The sequence below is a fragment of the Oncorhynchus keta genome, chromosome 2 (assembly GCF_023373465.1).
Source record: "Oncorhynchus keta strain PuntledgeMale-10-30-2019 chromosome 2, Oket_V2, whole genome shotgun sequence".
NCBI lineage: Eukaryota > Metazoa > Chordata > Actinopteri > Salmoniformes > Salmonidae > Oncorhynchus > Oncorhynchus keta.
The window spans coordinates 56,582,260-56,604,210 of NC_068422.1; the positions used below are offsets into that span (position 1 = coordinate 56,582,260).

At 42.4% G+C, this 21,951-nt stretch overlaps 1 protein-coding gene across 2 annotated transcripts in view; it reads left to right on the forward strand.

Moving 5' to 3' along the window:
• The window catches only part of LOC118402851 (protein kinase C-binding protein NELL1-like), a 387,979-nt gene that overhangs the window by 132,428 nt on the left and 233,600 nt on the right, over nucleotides 1-21,951 (forward strand). For both annotated transcript variants that reach the window (XM_035801186.2, XM_052478791.1), the window contains exon 5: nucleotides 21,215-21,311. In XM_035801186.2, the coding sequence (XP_035657079.2) occupies nucleotides 21,215-21,311 (97 nt within the window). The remainder of the gene's footprint in view (nucleotides 1-21,214; nucleotides 21,312-21,951) is intronic.

Here is a 21,951-nt window from a genome sequence, read left to right on the forward strand (position 1 = left end):
TGAGCAGAGCGACTTACAGGCAGTGAATTCAACTAAGGTAGTTAAAAAACACATCACAGTCATAGCAAGTAAAATGTTTCTATAACTATAACTGAGAATGTTGTGGTTGGCTGCTTGCTAATGTATTTGAATGAAATACAATACTTTGCAAATGTATGTTGTAATTTCTTTTGATATGTTGGTCTTTAGGTTATTTTGTCATTTTATTTGTAATTGTATTTAGTCATTTCTGTTAATCTCTATGCACGCACACACAACAGCCCCTCCATCGTCCCCAAATTCACAGCATTTATCTGCAGCTACAGTAGCTAGCACAGAGCAGAAATGATCCAGTAATCAGGAGAGGACAGGAGCAGACAAGCAGACAGGTGAAGTAATTAAAGATGTGGTTGTACAGAGATAGATATGGAGAAGAAGAAGTGTGGTGGGGAATTAAACGCAATACATCTGACATATTATAGGATGTGCTCTAGTTTTCTCCTTCACGTCTTCAATGAAGATGTGTTGGTCCTCAGATGGCCATTTTTGTTGTTGTTGCTATTTTCTCATTGGGATCTAGTACAGACACCTGATCCCACCAGTGTGGCAGAAATAGAAAATAGTTCCATGGCCGAAGCAGGGATATTCAATTCCAGGGCCAAAATAGTTTTGGAGTTCATCCAGTTTTTTGTTTTTATTTCTCTCCTAATCAGGGACTGATTCAGATCTGGCACACCAACTGAGTAAACTCTCTGGCCAATCAGTGACATGAATCAATCAATTTACTACTGGGTAGAAAAGACATCCAGCAGTACTACATTCGGCCCTCCAGGGCTGGAGTTCAATTGCACTGTCCAACAATATGATATAAATGTTATGCCCAGAGATCTACGAATCATGTTTGTTCTGTACAATACAGTCGCACAGGGAGAGGTAGAACTTGTGAACATTTCAGTCATGACGAGTTAAAGGGAAAGTGATTGTTTTGCCAAAGTAAACACCTCTATTGAATCCCATCAGTCCCGTTTCCCAGGTTTCTGCGATAAACATTAGTGTTATCATTGTTTACCAGACATAAAAGTAAAATACCACCTGGGGTAAAGCAACATTCCATTTAGTGAATTCATGACTGCCTCCTTCCAAAACAATATCCATAACTATCTTTCAGTGTTGTCATCCCCTTTTGATTTGAATGACTGGCAGAGCAAAGGCAAAGCCTTCTCATAGTGCACCACTTTGCCAGTCCTCTAGGCATTAGGCAGAGACTGACAGATTCCGTTTTTGAGAGAAGTGGCTGCTTGTGAGATTGCTGCACCAGCTAAAATGTCTGGGAGCGCTGCACCCTCCTCAATACACAGAGCACTTTGACAGAGAGACTAGGGCTGCATCCCAAACCCTATGTGTCCTGGTCAAAAGTAGTGCACTAAATTTGGAAAAGGGTGCAATTTGGGATGCTGACCAGGCACTGAGAGGCAAAGTACAGTTACACCATTCCTCAATCTTCGCACACCGGCACCTCTGCAGAGAAAGCACTCAACCCCCATAACTTAGCTGTCAGTGTTGTGTAATATCAGGAAATTCTTCCTTGTGTTCATGAAGGTGGGTTGTTCGATATTTAATCTCAATTGTGTTGTCCTATTGATTGTGCCACTAACCTAAATGCATACTTTGATGGAACTAGAGTACTAGCCAAGCATGAAAGAAAAAGATGGCATGGTCTGCAGATCATCAGATATGCAATACAATACATGCGACCACTAGCTAGCTACTTCCAGACACAAATGAGAGAACAGCTCACTGACCATTACTCACACTAGAGCCTAGCGGGACAACTTCCGGTGAAACTGGAGGGCGCGCAACTCAAATAAATAATGATGGATATTAGCAGGGCTGGTTATGCTGTTTTTATGTTATCCAGAGCTTTGTTGACTGCAACTGTGCTGCTGGCATCAATTTACAAATATTCAACGGGTGTTGAGCGTACGTAAATTCCTCAATTATTCTGCGCTCTGGCACACTCAGTGCTCTGAAATTGGAGTACGTAGCCAGAGCGAATTTACCAGCTAACTTTACATCTATCAACAGTTGTCGCAGTGACATTCTATTGAAGGGTGTGTTTGTGAATTCAATCTGAAGTGCCAGAGTGCCCTCTGTGCATCCCTAAATTCTGAGCGTTGTCAGATTGTCTGTTCGTAAATTCAGAGCGTTTTGCTCTCGGAGTGTTCAGAGCGCACACTGGACACTGTGGCCGGTGAGTTGGGTTGATCCGAGCATTCTGACCTCACAACGGCAGTGAAACAGTAAGCTAACTGGCTAGCTACTTCCAGAACAAATGAGAGAACACCCCACTGACCGTTTTACTCGCCCTAGTAGAGCTGGTTCGGATGTTTTCATGTTATCCAGAGCGTTGGTGCTGCTGGCAACAATTTAATTACGCTTTTTTTTGCCAATGTTTACTGACACCTGCCATATTCAACGGGTATTGAGCATTCATCAGATATTCTGCGCTCTGGCACACTCAGACGAGAGTGCTCTGAAATCAGAGTAGATGGCCAGACTGAATTTACAAATGCACCCGAAATGTTTACCTGCATTGTGGAGTCTTTTGTTAATACATGTAGCTAGCTAACTAGGTAAACATTGAACCATAATCCCAACTCGTGACGTCATGAATATATAGATAGCTAACCAACAAGGTTCAATGTTAATTAGCTAACATTAGGCTATAACTATCAAAGCAAATTGCTCTGAGATACGAATAAAAATATCATACACATAACGTTAGCTAGCTAACATTAGCTAGCTAACAGTAAACTAACTTAAAATGAAAAATACTTTGTCAAAATTTGAAATGTGTCATATCTGGAAATGTAGCTAGCTAGACTATCTTACCCGTAGATAGCAAGAGAGAATTTACTCTTTACTCAAGTAACAATACGGGTGTGTTCGTTGATGACGTGGTAGGTGGCAGTGTGGTCCCAATAATTAAAACTGAAGGGAAGCCTCCGTCTAAATTTAAAAATTGAACTTTGGAGGGAGATGTTTTTATAACTATGTCTCCAGAAGAAGCATAATAGTAATAGTAAATAGATAGTAGTAATATATATATAGTAATAAAATGGGCGAATTATGAGCGGAAAATAGGATAACTAATTCTGAACAATTTTAAGAAAATGTTGAGCAATGTAATAAAGTACTGACTTTTCAAATAAGTTAAATGTCATGTTAGCTGACAATTTGTTAGTTACTCTATCCTTACTAACCGCATAGCATTACAGCAGTAGGTACTGGTATGTTAGCTAGCTACCTAATGTTAGTCGGCTACTAATAAATCAAACTTGCCAGGCAGTATTGTTAACTATCTAACCTACTACCCAATGTTTATTGACTTGATTATTCACATCATTCTTAGCTACAGTTGAAGTTTACATACACTTAGGTTGGAGTCATTAAAACTCGTTTTTCAACCACTCCACAAATGTCTTGTTAACAAACTATAGTTTTTGGCAAGTCGGTTAGGACATCTACTTTGTGCATGACACAAGTAATTTTTCCAACAATTGTTAACAGAGATTATTTCAATTATAATCCATTGTATCACAATTTCAGTGGGTCAGACGTTTACATACACTTTGACTGTGCCTTTAAACAGCTTGGAAAATTCCAGAAAATTATGTCATGACTTTAACCTCTTGAAGCTAGGGGGCACTATTTTTATTTTTGTTCCAAGAGGTTAAAAGCTTCTGGTAGGCTAATTGACAAAATTTGAGTCAATAGAAAGTGTACCTGTGGATGTATTTCAATGCCTACCTTCAAACTCAGTGCCTCTATGCCTCTGTGCGTTTCAATGGATATTGTTCATTCTGGCCATGTATTCCGATTTCAAAGCACTCTCGTGCTTAATAACTGATGTGCAGAAAAACTGATGAATGCTCAACACCCGTTGAAAATGGCCGATGTCAGTAAATGTCAGCAAAAACAAATCGTAATTAAATTGTTGACAGCAGCATAGTTACAGGTCACCAATGCTCTAGATAACATGAAAACAACCTAACCAGCTCTGCTAGGATGAGTAAAATTATCATAGTGAGGTGTTCTCTGAGTCTCATTTGTGTCTGGAAGTAGATAGCCAACGTTAGCCAGTTAGCTTGGGTGCTTGACTGCCGTTGAACGCTTGGATCAACCCTACTCGGCCAGAGCGTGAACTGAACGCTCCGGATTAATGAACAGACAATCTGACAAGACTCTGAATTTACTAACACCCAGAGTGCACTCTGGCACTCCAGACTGAATGAATGAACACAACCAAAATCTTAGATGTTTAGCTAGTCAATTGTTATGGTAACAAGCTAGCAGGAGGTTGCATAGCAACAGCATTAACTTCCGGTAGACAGGCGAAGCTCTAGTATGCTCAACTGAAATGATACCATTCGTTTACAGCATACTAAAATGAACTAATAGTATGTAGTATATACTCATTATGTATGTAGTATACAGTATGTTAGTATGGGTATTTGTGAAGATGATGGACGAACAAGTGGAAACAATTGATTTCCAAATGTTCATGTTGAAGTAGTCCCCTATACACATTTGCACCGCATTACACAGTACAATTATGGATTATTTTGTTTTTGCAAAAAAAGCATTTTTTGCATCATAGAATTATTTTATTTAGGCAATTTGGACCTTTGGACGATATAGACTTAATATGGAAGCGCTTCTCCAAGCAAGAGTTGTAATTATATACTTGTATATAAGCTATTTACACTACGTTTTATGTTCTTGATCCTGATGACAGGTTTAAAACAGCCGAGGTGATAGAGCAACGACCCTGGAATAAAAATAAAATATGTATGGGTGGAGAGAGGGTTGGTTTTACAGGTTTACTAGCTCTGCATTATCAGTACTGCATGTATTCTTGGCTATCGTGCCATGGCTGTGTCATTCGATTGGAAGTTAAACTTCGGCATTCCTTTATGGGTAGTGTGATACCTAAGACACATTTTTACTTGCAGTCATTAGCGGCCATTAGAATGTTCCTTTTTTCTTTATTTTTTTGTCGGAATAAAACAGGATATAATGAGGACTACATTAAGTTTTGCCAGCAGCATACCACCCTGTATACCACTGCTGGCTTCCTTCTGAAGCTAAGCAGTGTTTTTCCTGGTCAGTCCCTGGATGGGAGACCAGGTGGTGTTGGAGGGTCAGTCGGAGGCACCCTTTCTCCTCGTCTAAAAAAAAATATCCCAATGCTCCAGGTCAGTGATTGGGGACATTGCCCTGTGTAGGGTGTTATCTTTCAGATGGGATTAAACAGGTTTCCTGCCTCTCAGGTTTCTTGCCTCAACATAGAATGCCCACCCCAAATCACACCCTGACCTAAGCAAATAGAGACATCTCTGTAAGGTCAGGGCGTGATAACAATTGAGGCACAAATAGGTTAGAGGAAAAACCTAAATAAATGGAGGTACTTATTCAAGAACGATCAAGTGCAATGTGTTATAAACAATAAAGCGAATTGGATGGAAAATTGTGAAAAAGCACAACATTTTTCTTGAAATCTTCAACAAAGAAATGCTACTGCAAACAATCTGTCTGCATTTAATGAGAGAAAGAGAGAGAAAGAGATAAAGACAGAGCACAGGGCTTTTACTTCCACATTTATAGCATACAAATAAATAGGTGACAAAAAGAGTGACAATAAACAATTATTTTTCTTCACTGGATGAGGGGCAGGTAGCAGGGAATATCCAGTAGGTGTGCATCCCAAATGATACTCTCTTCCCTATTTAGTCCACTACTTTCGATACAACTATTCCCTACATACTGTACATTCACAACCACAGTGATTGGGCTCATAGGACTCTTAAACATGAAGCAGCAATTAGCAACATCGCACTACTGCTGCGACACGCACGCACGTGATCGTGCACACAGAAATGAAGAGGTTTTCACTGTGCATTTACAGGTGAAAGAGTTCCTAAACCTAATTGTAATTTTCTACTGTTTATAGATCTGGTCATTCTTACTCCTTGGATATGAAACAAAAAGAACTAGCTCAGACTGACAAGCCATATCTGTTGAAGATCATTTATGATATACACATTCAAAACGTATCATTTTGCTGACAGGTCACTGTCAAAATGGAATGGACTTCCAAGTCTTCCCTACAAATCATTATTTGGCCATGTATCCCTGGGGGTCTGTTTTAAAGGTGAAAACTGATGGACTGCTCCTTTAAACCCAGAAGAGACCGGCTTCTGTCAGGGAGCTCACAGCTCTAGTTAACAACCTCCAGGTGACTGGTAAGTAGACGTGGAGCTGAATGGCTCTGGACATTTGGCTTGATAATGCCAAACTCAGTTTGTCACCAGTCAGCAGACAAACCAGTAATCCAGCACAGAGCCAGGGTACAGATATCAATAGAGTGTGGCAGGAAGCTGTGGGGTGAGACTGGCTGTCATGCTTGAGGGGAGCTGCTCTGCTCCACATTTATACTCTCCTATTTCCCCTGGAGGGAGAGAAGGGAGCAGACATGTACACACTCTCTCCTCTCAACTATTACATTAGATCAGTGTTATTCACCCTTATTGGATCAGTGTTCATGCCCAGACCAGTCGCACACTTGTGTGTGTTTTTTTCAAGTGATATATACCGTCCAACGAAATGCTTACGTTCAGGTTATTTCGCAACAATGCAACAACAATAAGAAATAATAAAAGATAAGAATATAAACATAAAATGTGATATGTCTGTGTTGGTCTGTGCGTGATTGAGTGAATGTGTGCCAAGGTTCGGAGAATCAGGGCAGGTTGTCAGTCCAGTTCAAGTGTTCAGCAGTCTGATGGCTTGTAGATAGAAACAGTCTCTGAGCCTGCTGAGGTAAAAGACTCTTTGGTCTGATAAGAAATGTCTGGAGAAAACCAGGCACCGCTCTTCATCCATCTAACACCATCCCTACCGCGAAGCAAGGTGGTGGCAGAATCATGCTATGGGGATGCTTTTCAGCAGCAGGAACTGGGAGACTGGTAAGGATAGAGGGAACATTGAATGGAGTCAAACATATGCAAGTCCTTGAGAACCAGAATCAGAGTCCAAACTACCTTAGAACGGGGATGAAGATTTACGTTCCCACAGGACAATGGCCCCAAGTAGACAAAAGCAACACTGTAATGGCTTCAGAACTAGAATGTGAAAGTCCTTGAGTGGCCCAGACAAAGTCCAGACTTGAATCCCATTGAAAATCTGAGAAAAGACTTGAAGATTGCTGTTCATCGCCGCTCCCCATCTAACTTAACAGAGCTTGAGAAAATCTACAAGGAAGGATACCAGACGTGAAAAACTGACACAGACATACCCAAGATGAGTAAAAGCTGTAATCGTCACTAAAGGTGCTTTTACAAAGTATTGGCTTGGGTATGAGTGCGTATTTAATTTTCAATGAATTGGCTAATTTCATCGAGATATGTTGAGCTTCCTTGTAGGTCTATCTGGCGGAGGAACTGTGAAAGCCAGCTGCAGAGCCTATTTCTGTTTATGGGTCTTTTATTAAAGAATTTGAAACAATGTTGTTTCTGTTTGATCCTTTTCATTATGTCATGCCTTCTTTATATAATCTAAAATAAATTAGTTCATATGGGCAGAATATTATCTATAGATTATAGCATACTGCATTTTGATCAGTTATGAAAATAAAATATTTAATGCAGAAAAAATTGATCTGGTAAAAGGCTGACATTTCAATTAAAAAAAGATTGTCACACGACTATAGAAATGGAAACATTGTGATTTTAAAGACACAAAATAACAATAGTTCATGATTAAAGGATTAGGCTATACGGGGCTCTGTCATGATTATTATTCACAACATTCCAATTCAATAAAGTCAAAATGATCAGTTTTGGTATTGACATTAGTGAGGATGCTTTCTGAGTGGTGAGAGACACATGGATAGGCCTACTAATTAAAAACTTAAATGATTATGAAATATGGACCACATAAATCCAATGTTTCTATGAAATGTCTGCCTTTTCTCCTACAATTTAACAGACTAAAAATTATATTTGATATAGGACAACAGAATACCATATTTTGAGTTGACTGTATAGGCTATAATACTAAAGATCTATCCGAGGTTCATCTTTAAATCAAGGGCATCTTCTAAAACTATGTTGATGCTCACCTCATGTCTTTATAATATGAAGGAGAATTGTAGTCCATTTTGATTTGAAATCAGTATGTGTCAATAAAAAACAATATGCATGAGAGATTCACAAGACTATAACATTGGAACATTGGAATGCTGTAAAATACTTCCCTGCCGTGTTTGGACACTCACATTCAAATAATTTCCCCCTCTCATCGCTCCCATTGTTCCCATTTTCAATAAAGAAATATGCATGAGACATTCACAAGACTATAACATATAACAATTTGAGTATTTATTAACTTAAGATTCTCACCAAGACAGGAAGTCAGTCCAGACAGACAAACAGTACAGTAGGCTGTACATTACACAAGAAGAGTATAGGCTATTTTAAGAGATTTAATGAATGCAAATTCATGCCGCTAAATGAACAATAACTAGGCCAAATGTATTACCTTTGAAACTATCCTCTTTGAACTGCCATATCTGAATAAATGGGTTAGATGGGTAACTTCGATAGCCGAACAATCGAAATGCAAGTCATTCATATGCTATTATTCCAAATATTCTGTTTAAAAATATCTGTTCCCCTCAGCATGCATTATGCTCAGAGGAGCAGAACAAGCAATGGAAGCCAAATGTATTTTCTCTGTGCGTGGAAAAAATATCCTGGTGCATGAAAGTTACACCTACAGACAGGAACTACAGACTGCAAATAAGTCCTTCCCTAAGTGCACCGAATATGATGCCTTTGAATGCCGAGGTCGCACAACCCTCACTGACTGGGTTATCTCCAAAACATAACCCAGACAATGCTCTGATTTGGATCCGAAAGTTGATGAATGGTCTGAAGAAAAGAAGCCTAGAGACCCAGGAAAAAACTGACCAAGTTAAGGACCGTGGTGCACATGGTTTGCCTGCATCTATTTTTTGGAGACATGTATGAATATGAATAAGTTGATGCAGAGGCACCAACAAAAGAACAACGTGACATCCTCTGTACTGAACATCCCTGACAGCTACTGTATAAGGGCTACGAAAAGAGCTGTTCCTCCAGCATGACTGTGGACCCAGGCCAGAGAATTCAGAAGTACACCACAACTTAACGGCTGGTGTCTTACAATTTGAAGTTGCTGTTATGAACACTCCAAAATCCATCTGAGAAAAATGAGCACATACCCTACTTGGACACTTCTTTTTGACACTTTTTCAACCCTTTCAATGACCCCAGAACACTTGGACATTTGTTCATGAACTTGTATTTATGCTTTTCAGTCTACTGAATAATTTTTGTCATGCCCTATTCACGACTGTGCTTGGACCATGTTAGTTTGTTGGTGATGTGGACACCAAGGATCTTGAAGCTCTCAACCTGCTCCACTGCAGCCCCATCGATGAGAATGGGGGAGTGCTCGGTCTTGTTTTTCCTGTAGTCCACAACCAACTCCTTTGTCTTCATCATGTTGAGGGAGAGGTTGTTGTCCTGGCACCACATGGCCAGGTCTCTGACCACCTCCCTATAGGCTGTCTCGTCATTGTCAGTGATCAGGCCTACCACTGTTGTGTCACTGGCAAATGTAATGATGGGGTTGGAGCCGTGCCTGGCCGTGCAGGCATGAGTGAACAGGGAGTACAGAAGGGGACTGAGTTCACACCCCCGAGGGGTCCCAGTGTTGAGGATCAGCATGGCGGATGTGTTGTCACCTACCCTTACAACCTGGGGGCGGCCCGTCATGAAGCCCAGGATCCAGTTGCAGAGGGAGGTGTTTAGTCCCAGGGACCTTCGCTTATTGATGAGCTTTGAGGGCACTATGGTGTTGAACTCTGAGCTAAAGTCAATGAATAGCATTCTCACATAGGTGTTGCTTTTGTCCAGGTGGGAAAGAGCAGTGTGGAGTGCAATGGAGATTGCATCATCTGTGGGAATGCCGACCTGTTTTAAGGTCTTGATCACACAGTCTTCCGGAACAGCTGGTGCTCTCATGCATATTTCAGTGTTATTTGCCTCAAAGCAAGCATAGAAGTAGTTTATCTCGTTTGGTAGGCTTGGGTCACTGGGCAGCTCTTGGCTGTGCTTCCCCTTGTAGTCTGTAATGGTTTGCAAGCTCTGCTACGTCTGACGAGCGTCAGAGCCCGTGTAGTACGATTCGATCTTAGTCCTGTATTGACGCTTGCCTATTTGATGGTTTGTCAGAGGACATAGTGGAATTTCTTATGAGCTTCCTGGGTTAGAGTCCCGCTTCTTTAAAATGGCAGCTCTAGCCTTTAGCTCAGTGCGCTTGCTGCCTGTCATCAATCCATGGCTTCTGGTTGGGGTATGTACGTACGGTCACTGTTGGGATGATGTCATCGATGCACTTATTCATGCACTTATTCATGGTGTACTCCTCAATGCCATTGGAGGAACAACGGAACATATTACAGTCTGTGATAGCAAAACAGTCCTGTTACTTAGCATCTGCTTCATCTGACCACTCTTTTTTATTGATCTAGTCACTGGTGCTTCCAGTGACTAGTTGGATAGCTACCTGCAGATTCATGAAGGGTATTAATGTCATGAGTTGGGATGATGGTTCATTGTTTACCTAGCTAGCTAGCTAGATAGATGTCTTAACAAAAGACTCCACAATGCAATAACCATTTCAGGTGCGTTTGTAAATTCAGTCTGGCCATCTACTCTGATTTTCCAGAAGGCATTTGTGCCAACAATGCATTTTAATAAAATAAAAATAAGTTTCTGTTCAAACGGCTTTCCTGTGAAATGGTGACATAAGCCTAGTTTCCTGAAACGGGTCACATACAATACCGATCAAATGTTTTAGAACACCTCCTCATTCAGGGTTTTTTATTTTATTTTTACAATTGTCTTTTTTAAAGAATAATAGTGAAAACATAAACTATGAAATAACATTTATGGAATCCTGTAGTAACGAAGAAAGGGTTTAAACAAATAAAAAATATTTTATATTTGAGATTCTTCAAATAGCCACTCGTTGTCTTGATGACAGCTTTGCAAACTCTTGAAGAGAAGAGAAGAAGAGACTTGCTTGGGCCAAGAAACATGAGCAATGGACATTACACCAGTGGAAATTTTTCCTTTGGTCTAGAGTCCAAATTTGAGATTTTTGGTTCCAACCGTTATGTCTTTGTGAGACGTGGTGTGGGTGAACGGACGATCTCCGCATTTGTATTTCTCACCGTAAAGCATGGAGAGGAAGTGTTATGGTGTGGGGGTGCTTTACTGGTGAAACTGTCTGTGATTTATTTAGAATTCAAGGCACAATTAACCACTTAACCAGCACCACATCATTCTGCAGCGATACGCCGTCCCATCTGGTTTGAGCTAAGTGGGACTATCATTTGGTTTTCAACAGGACAATGACCCAAAACACCTCCCGACGGTGTAAGGGCTACAGTGCCTTGCAAACCCCCTTGGCGTTTTAATATTTTGATGCATTACAACCTGTCATTTAGATATATTTTTATTTGGATTTCGTGTAATGGACATACATAAAACAGTCCAAATTGGTGAAGTGAAATGAAAAAAATTACTTATTTAAAAAAAAAAGTAAAAAGAATAAAAAACGGAAAAGTGGTGCGTGCATATGTATTCACCCCCTTTGCTTTGAAGCCCCTAAATAAGATCCGGTGTAACCAATTACCTTCAGAGGTCACATCATTCGTTAAATAAAGTCCACCTGTGTGCACTCAAATTGTCACATGATCTGTCAAATGATCTCAGTATAGATACACCTATTCTGAAAGGCCCCAGAGTCTGCGGCACCACCAAGCAAGCGACACTATGAAGACCAAGGAGCTCTACGAACAGGTCAGGAACAAAGTTGTGGAGAAGTACTGATCAGTGTTGTTGTTTTTTTATGTACAAAACTTTGAACATCCCACAGAGCACCATTAAATCCATTATTAGAAAATGGAAAGAATATGACACCACAACAAACCTGCCAAGAGAGGGCCGCCCACCAAAACTCACGGACCAGGCAAGGAGGGCATTAATCAGAGAGTCAACAAGGAGACCAAAGATAACCTTGAAGGAGCTGCAAAGCTCAGATACTCCAAGGACCACCATAGCACTCCACAGAGCTGGGCTTTACGTAAGAGTGGCCAGAAGAAAATAAGCAAAGATGTTTGGTGTTCGCCAAAAGGCATGTGGGAGACTCCCCAAACATATGGAAGGAACTCTGGTCAGATGAGACTAGAATTGAGTTTTTTTGCCATCAAGGAAAACGCTATGTCTGGCGCAAACCCAACACTTTGCATCACCCCGAGAACATCATCTCCACATTGAAGCATGGAGGTGGCAGCATCATGCTGTGGGGATATTTTTCATCGGCAGGGAATGGGAATCTGGTCAGAATTGAAGGAATGATGGAATGGCGCTAAATACAGGACAATTCATCAACCCATCCAACTTGAAGGAGCTGGAGCAGTTTTGCCTTGACAAATGGGCAAAAATCACTGTGACTAGATGTGCCAAGCTTATAGAGACATACCCCAAGAGACTTGCAGCTGTATTTGCTGCAAAAGTGGCTCTACAATGTATTGCCTTTGGGAGGGGGAGTGAATAGTTATGCACGCTCAAGTTTTCTGTTTCTTGTTTGTTTCACATAAAACATATATTCAAAGTGGTAGGCATGTTGTGTAAATCAAATTATACACCCCCCAAAATACATTTTAATTCCAGGCTGTAAGGCAACAAAATACAAAAAATTCCAAGGGGGGTGAATACTTTCACAAGCCACTGTATTTGACCAAGAAGGATAGTGATGGAGTTATGCATCAGATGAGTTTAATTGTTTTGTTACTTATATAACATTATGAGCAGACTATAAAAGGTTTGCAATGCGCTGGTTAGCATTTAGTTGGTAATCTATATGTTATTTTAAATGAACACAATAGCGGCCTTTGTGTTCAGTGCCCGTATTACCGAATATAACGGTATGGCACAAGGTCTGTATAAAGGTATGACAATCTGGACACCGCCCAAGCCTACTTACTGTCAGGATTTGGCCAGGGTTGTTCCGGTTTTTGGTCACTAGAGGCCCCCATTGTGCCTTTTGACCTTTTGTTTTCCCTTGATCCCCATTATTATTTGCACCTGTGCCTCGTTTCCCCTGATTGTATTTAAACCCTTTGTTTTCCTCAGTTCTGGGCTCTGTGTTTGTATGTTAGCACCCAGCCCTAGTACTTTGTGTACTCTTGTTGATCCCGGTGGACTCTCTTGAGGAATTCTGTTTTTTGTTCTTGTTTGTTTGTTTTTTGAGTATCTTTTGAGGCTTTTTTGTGCTATACCTTCCTCCTTGTGGATTTACCTTTTTGTCTTGGAGGATTACCTTTGTTCTTATGGAATTCCTTTTGAGGTTGTGGAGTTACATGTTTTCCTGAAGAACTTCACTTTTTACTTCATTAAATACACCGTCTCAAGTACTGCTGTGTCTGCCTCATCTTCTGGGTTCTGCCGACTATTCGTGGCTCAGTTGGTTAAGTGACTGTTTCTCACTCCGGAGACCCGGGTTCGTAACCGGGTCCTGACACTTACAGGCCCTTTTCCAACAATGCAGAGTTAAGAGTTAGCAGTCTTGTTTAGGGTCCTGTTGGTTCCAGATTAGGTGGACTGGTACTACTTGCTATGCGGTAGAAGAGAGAACAGTATATGGCTTGGGTGGCTTTGAAACATTTTTGTGACTTCCTCTGACACTGCCTGGTGTAGAGGTCCTGGCAGGCAGGGAGCTTGGCCCCAGTGATGTATAGCGCTGTACTCACCACCCTATGTAGCGTCTTGTGATTGGGTGCTTTGCAGTTACAGTACCAAGCGGTGATGCAGCCAGTCAAGATGCTCTCACTGGTGCAGCTGTATAACTTTTTGAGGAGCTGAGGGCCCTTGCCAAAATAATGTCAGACTCCTGAGAGGGAAGAGATGCTGACGTGCCCCTTTCACAACTGTGTGTGTGGACCATATTAACTCCTTAGTGATGTGGACACCGAGGAACTTGGAGATCTCGACCCATTCCACTACAGTCCCATCGATGTGGATGGGTGCGTCCTTGGCCATCAGTTTCCTGTAATCCACAATCAGTTTATTTGTCTTGCTGATGTTGAGGGAGAGGTTGTTCACCTGGCCAGATCTCTGACCTCCTCCCTATAGGCTGTCTCATCGTCGTGTCATCTGCTAACTTAATGACAGTGCTGGAGTTGTGCATGGATGGATTTTAAAGAACTGATTCAGTCTCTGCTTGTCACCACCAAATGCTCCGTAATATATGGCCCTGTGCTATCCCTACATTTTATTTTAGCCTTCCATAATTGAACATGAGACTATTGCAGCTCTGTTGGTTTAACATTTATTGACAATTTTGATACCTTCTGGAAACAAAGCTTGTTTTATAATTTGGGTTGCTGGATCATTTCACAGCATTATAAGGCTGCATTGAGACAATGACTTATCAATGACCCAAGCCCAGCTCAGTTAATCCCTACCATTACTTATTACCTAACTTATGTCCCTCAAACTGTCCTGAATGCCTCTGCTGATAATGCAGCTATTGTGTGCAGTAATCATGTGAATATAAACCAAAGTTATACTGTTAGCACTGAGGCGGTGTGCCTTAGTAGGGAAGTCCACTGTGTGCAGCTCACCCTGCACTAACATTAATAACACAAGCATGTCTACTTCTGCTAAGCTTCCCAGTAAAGCAATGAAAACAATCAAGCATCCCAGAAAAGTGCGAACAATAGCCCACTTTAACATATGTAGCTTAAGAAACAAGGTTCATCAAAGTAACAGATGACATTCTTATTCTGAAACTCACTTAGATAATATCTTTGATGATACAGTAGTAGCAATACATGGTTATAACATGTATGTTTATATATAGAAGCACATTCCTATAAAGCTTACAGAGGATCTCATGTTAAATACTGTTAAATACTGTTGTAGTAATATGTGACCGACCGCCTCAATTCAGTCTTATGTAGCAACATTTCAAGGTGTTGCTGTTTATATTCAGAACAACGTTTGCTGATGGAAATGGTATGTGTTATGTCTTTACACCCCCTGCTATAATGTGGCTACAGAGTTGCCTGTCTAACAGAACACATGGGGTGTTTTTTAATTGAAGCCTCTCTTTGTGCATCGAGCCAACAGGAATAAACATCTCTCCGGGAAGAAGAAGGGGTATGTTTCATGATTAACGACTCAAGGTGTAATTGTAACAACATACAGGAACTCAAGTCCTTTTGTTCACCTGACCTAGAATTCCTCGCAATCAAATGTCGACCATATTATCTCCCAAGGGAATCCTCCTCAGTTATTGTCACAGCCATTTATATACACCCTCAAGCCGATACCATGACAGTCCTCAAGGAACTTCACTGGACTTTTTGCTGGAAAACATATATCCTAAAGCTGCATTTACTGTAGTTGGGGATTTTAACAAAGAATTTGAGACCAAGGCTACCTAAATTCTATCAGCATATTGACTGTAGCACTCATGCTGGAAAAAACTGGATCACTGCCTCTCTAACTTCCATGATGCATACAAGGCCCTCCCCCCGCCCTCCTTTTTCGTCAAATCTGACCACGACACCATTTTGCTCCTCCATTCCTATAGGTAGACACTCAAACCGGATGTACCCATGCTAAAGACTATTCAATGCTGGTCTGACCAATCGGAATCCATGCTTCAAGATTGTTTTGATCACACGGACTGGGACAGAGAATAATATCGACGAAAACACTGATTCCGGCGACGACAGAGATGGCCGCCTCGCTTCGCGTTCCTAGGAAACTATGCAGTATTTTTTTTTTTTTTTACGTGTTATTTCTTACATTGGTACCCCAGGTAATCTTAGGTTTCATTACATACAGTCGGTATGAACTGCTGAATATAAGAGCAACATCAACTCACCATCAGTACGACCAGGAATATGACTTTCCCGAAGCGGATCCTGTGTTCTGCCTTCCACCCAGGACAACGGAATGGATCCCAGCCTGCGACCCAAAACAACGACGTCGTAAAAGAGGGAAAATAAGCGGTCTTCTGGTCAGGCTCCGGAGATGGGCACACCGCGCACCACTCCCTAGCATACTAATCGCCAATGTCCAGTCTCTTGACAACAAGATTGATGAAATCCGAGCAATGGTAGCATTCCAGAGGGACATCAGAGACTGTAACGTTCTTTGCTTCTCGGTGCAGCCAGCTGGTTTCACACCACATCTTTCTGGTATGCCTTATGATTAACCTCTTGCTCCTACCTGACAAGCTACACTCGTTGTGAATCCAGGCAACAAGTCAGATTTTTAAAATGCTTTTCGGCGAAAGCATGAGAAGCTATTATCTGATAGCATGTAACACCCCAAAAGACCCGCAGGGGACGTAAACAAAATAATTAGCATAGTCGGCGCTACACAAAACGCAAAATAAATTTGTTGGCACTCCTAGATGTCCCATAATCACTATTGGGTCTTTTTTTTTCGATTAAATCGGTCCATATATAGCCTAGATATCGATTGTAACGTCATTTTTTTAAATTAAAAAAGTCGACGATAAACTTTCACAAAACACTTTGAAATACTTTTGTAATGCAACTTTAGGTATTAGTAAACGATAATTTAGCGATCAAATTGATCACGAGGCGATGTATATTCTATAGCTGTACGTCTGGAAATAATGTCCGGGTAAATCTCAACCAAAATATCCGGTCGGAGACCTGAAGAAATGGGCTGTCTCTTCTTCGTTTGACCAAGAAACAAATAGTAGGCAAATGACAAGACTGTTGACATTGTGTGGAAGCTGTAGGTATTGCAACCTCGGCCCCATTTAATGTGCTTCACCTTTATCAATCGGTTGAAGTTGCGCATGGATATATTTTTCCATTTTCAGTGATCAGATTTTCCTGCACTTTTCGATGAAACGCACGTTCTGTAATCACAGCCGTGATATAACCAGTTTTATAAACGTCTGAGTGTTTTCTATCCACACATACTAATCATATGCATATACTATATTCCTGGCATGAGAAGCAGGGTGCTAAAATGTTGCGCGATTTTTAACAGAATGTTTGAAAAAGTAGGGGGTAGGAGTAACAGGTTAACGAGACGTGGTGTGATCACAACAACATACAGGAACTCAAGTGCTTCTGTTCACCTGATTTAGAATTCTCACAATCAAACGTCGACCGCATTATCTACCAAAGGAATTCTCTTCGATTATAATCACAGAAGTATATATTCCCCCCCAAGCAGACACATCGATGGCCCTGAACAAACTTTATTTGACTCTTTGCAAACTGGAAACCACATATTCTGAGGCTGCATTCATTGTAGCTGGGGATTTTAACAAGGCTCATCTGACAACAAGACTCCCTAAATTTTATCAGCACATCGTTCGCGCAACCAGGGCTGGTAAAACCTTGAATCATTGCTATTCTAACTTCCGCGATGCATCTAAGGCCCTTCCTCGCCCTCCTTTCGGAAAAGCTGACCACGACTCCATTTTGTTGCTCCCTGCCTACAGACAGAAACTAAAACAAGAAGCTCCCGCACACAGGTCTGTTCTACGCTGGTCCAACCAACCTGATTGCACGCTTCAAGACTGCTTCGGTCACGTGGACTGGGATATGTTCCGCATTGCTTCCAACAACAACATTGACCAATGGGTCTCGACCCCGCCCTGTGCAATTGGATAATGGACTTCCTGACGGGCCGCCCCCAGGTGGTGAGGGTAGGTAACAACATCCCCACCCCGCTGATCCTCATTACTGGGGCCCCACAAGGGTGCGTTCTGAGCCCTCTCCTGTACTCCCTGTTCACCCACGAATGCGTGGCCATGCACGCCTCCAACTCAATAATCAAGTTTGCGGACGTCACTACAGTGGTAGGCTTGATTAACAACAATGACGAGATGGCCTACAGGTAGGAGGTGAGGGCCCTCGGAGTGTGGTGTCAGGAAAATAACCTCACACAACGTCAACAAAACAAAGGAGATGATTGTGGACTTCAGGAAACAGCAGAGGGAGCACTCCTCTATCCACATCGATGGGACAGTAGTGGAGAGGATAGTTAGTTTTAAGTTCATCGGTGTACACATCACGGACAAACTGAATTGGTCCACCCACACAGACAGCGTCGTGAAAAAGGCGCAGCAGAGCCTCTTCAACCTCAGGAGGCTGAAGAAAATCGCCTTGTCACCAAAAGCACTCACAAATTTCTACAGATGCACAATCGAGAGCATCCTGTCGGGCTGTATCACAGCCTGGTACGGCAACTGCTCTGCCCACAACCGTAAGGCTCTCCAGAGGGTGTTGCGGTTTGCACAATGCATCTCTGGGGGCAAACTACCTGCCCTCCATGACACCTACAGCACCCGATGTCACCGGAAGGCCAAAAAGATCATCAAGGACAACAACCACCTGAGGCACTGCCTGTTCACCCCGCTACCATCCAGAAGGAGAGGTCAGTACAGGTGCATCAAAGCTGGGACAGAGAGATTGAAAAACAGCTTTTATCTGAAGGCCATCAGACTATTAAACAGCCATCACTAACACATTGAGGCTGCTGTCTACATGCAGACTTGAAATCATTGGCCACTTCAAAAAAATTGATGACTTGTCACATTAATAATGCCACTTTAATGTTTACATATCTTGCCTTACTCAATTCATACGCATGCATATACTGTATTTCATACCATCTATTGCATCTTGCCTATGCCTCTCTGTCATTGCTCATCCGCTCATCCTCGTCGGATCTAGAAGCACAAGCATTTCGCTACAATTGTAATAACATCTGCTAACCACGTGTGAGGCTATTCCTGTTTTGTTCATCTGATTTGTCTTATTATTAAAAATTATATTTCTGCACCTGCCTTCTGACTCACTGCATATACTTCATAGAATACTGCCTCAGTAATTATGGAATTTTCAGAAGAACAAGTCTCTGACTGTTGGTGAACAGGGATACCTACTCCGCCAACACCACGATCAGCTGATTCAACTGTGTGCCACTACAGAAGACGTCCTCCGCCTCCTCCACCGTCTCGATGCGTCTTTCAGCCATTTCAGCAGTCCCAAAAGCCTACCCAGCAGTCTGCCCAGGGAGGCGATGCCCGATTGTTCCTCCCGGACAAGTATGATGGGACCCCATCGAAATGCCGTCGCTTCCTGGTTGCCACAGCCATTTCCATGCTGATCAGAAAGGTGTTAGAGATGGGTTCCTACGAGAGGTTCATGACTCTGTTCAGGGCGGTTTCTGACCATCTACCAGAGGGCAGAGAGGGAGGTGATTGACTATTCCATGGGTGCCCAGACTGCTGCTGAGTAGGCCCTCACAACATTTCCATGGATTTGCTCATCGCGGTGGCCATATGTCTGGAAAACCTTCTTCAGGAGCGCTGGCGCCTACCTCTACCTCTCTTTTCACCCTCCTCATTTGGCTGTCCTGAGCCAGAGCCTGAAGCCAAGTAGGTAGGAGTCACACACATATTCACGGTAGAGTGGAGTCGCCAGAGACAGCTAGGGCTCTGTCCCTATGGTGGCCAGGAGGGGCACCGGCTTCAGCGGTGTCCGGTGAGTCCCAACCCGAGTTCCACTAGGGCAGAGGAGCGGCCCCGTGATCTTATGTCTCCCAGGGTAGGTGTGAGTATTCCATCATCATTGTTTTTCACCAAACCCTTTCTGGTTTCCATTTCACTGGCTGGCTGGCCCACAGGGAATTTCATCAACCAGGCCCTGGCCTCCACCCTGAACATAACTTTGTACCCGCTCTCCTCTCCTTTTTACCGTCCAAGCCCTGGATAATCGACCATTGGGATCCGGCATAATCATGCACATCACAGCACCACTCACCTTCAACCGTGGGACCCATGCACCAGGAAAGCCTTCACTTCCTCATCAACACCACACCTGTACAAAAAGTCATCCTTGGCCTCCCTTGGCTCCAACGTCATAACCACATCAAGTCCTGGTCAGGGATGAAAATCACTGCCTGGGCACCAGGATGCCGAAAGACCTGCTTTCCCATACCCTGTGGTTCCACATCTATTGAGAGTAGAGTAGAGCCCGGTAGAGCCCGGTAGAGCCCTCCAACCCATCATGTTGTCCTTCTGTATCGTTGGCCCTGTGTTTTGGGACATAGATGTGTACATCCGGCAGGCTCTGGATAGGGAACCCACTTCTGCTACCTGCCCTCCTGAACGCATCTACACCCCCAAGGGAGGTAAGAGATTGGCTATTGACCTGGGCACACACGTCCCTCACCGCTGGACACCAAGGTATCCCCTGCACAATTTAATCAATCTCCGATAAGTACTAGGGTTCCACCTTGGCGCAGGATGTCACCCGCTATGCCAACACCTGTTCAATATGTGCCCAGACCAAATCTCCCCGAGATGCTCCAGCAGGGAAACATCACTTATCTCCCTCCATTTGATGGTTTCACCGGACAGATTCTCTAAATCTTGCCATTTTATCCCTCTCTCTGGTCATCGCTCTCCAGGTAGCTGAGCCACTGTGGCATACAGGTCGGATGAACAGGAGCTCGAGATGTTTTCAACTATGATACACCAGGATTTGTTGATGAGGAAACATACCCCTCCCCCTATTCTGACCAGAGACCTCCTTTCTTCCATACTGAAAATGTAAAAGCTGTCTGGTTGAATAGCAGAGTTGATTGTTTCGTCCGTAAGCCATGTCTCTGTAAGAAAAACACACAGTAAAATACCCTTTGTGATCTCAGAGCGATTGAAGCCTTTCTCTCAGTTCTCAAAGTTTATTTTCCAGTGATTGGACATTAGCCACCAGGACACAAGAAAGAGGGTGCCGTGTAGCCCGTCTTTTCAGCCTAGCTTGGAGTCCCCCTTTCCTTCCTCTTCTTCATTGTTGGCGTAATTATTGCAAACATTCTGAGCAAACAAAGTCATTATTAACGCAAAAATATCCATAAAAAAGCAGTCGGGCAGGAACCTGCAAGACACATTCCCTCCTCAGCGTTGAAGTGTGTGTGTGTGTGTGTGTGTGTGTGAGAGAGATTTCAGAATCTGACATTCTATCTGTTGATTGTTTGTTTGCTGGCAGGATTTACGAGCGAGTGATAGATCCACCTCAGATGGATCTGACCCTGGGCAGTGGAGTGTGGCTGGGTCAGCATAGCCACAAGCACGGCTTCTTCAAGGTAAAACAAACCTTTCACCACCATATACACAATCACTGTAACCATATAATAAGCATGCATGGCTTCAAGGTAACACAGTCTTCACTATCTTGTCATTCTATGGACGGCAGTACCATGCTTTCTCTCTGAAAATATGATTTTACTAGACTTACCCAGAATTAAGAACAAATAGTACTTGCTCACTAGCCAAATGTGTCCTTTGTAGCATGGTCATCTAGTGATTATCAGGTAAAACTGCCCTACCGTTACTACACATATATGCTCGTAAAACATCCCTGGCGTGACACTTTGATATCTGTGTAAGTCTCTCTAGCACAAGGTACACTTTTATCAATATATTCACACGTATGTATTCCCCCAAAATGAACTGGTAATTAGCTTCTAATGTGGCTACCATAAAAAACTACAAATGCCATGATGATCTGGACGAGACTGCCAAATCGAGGCTAAGGTAAGAATCTCTGGATGAACTATCTAATGTTAGCTAAATGAAGTAATGAATAAAAGAGCAATATTTATTTAAATGGACAATTATGTGAACTGTCTTGTGCAGATTTTTAATTGACACAATACCTGTTTGCAAAGGTATCAGCTCGAGGTGACATGCAGGAGCTTGCGAGGATTTGTAGTTTTGCATGAT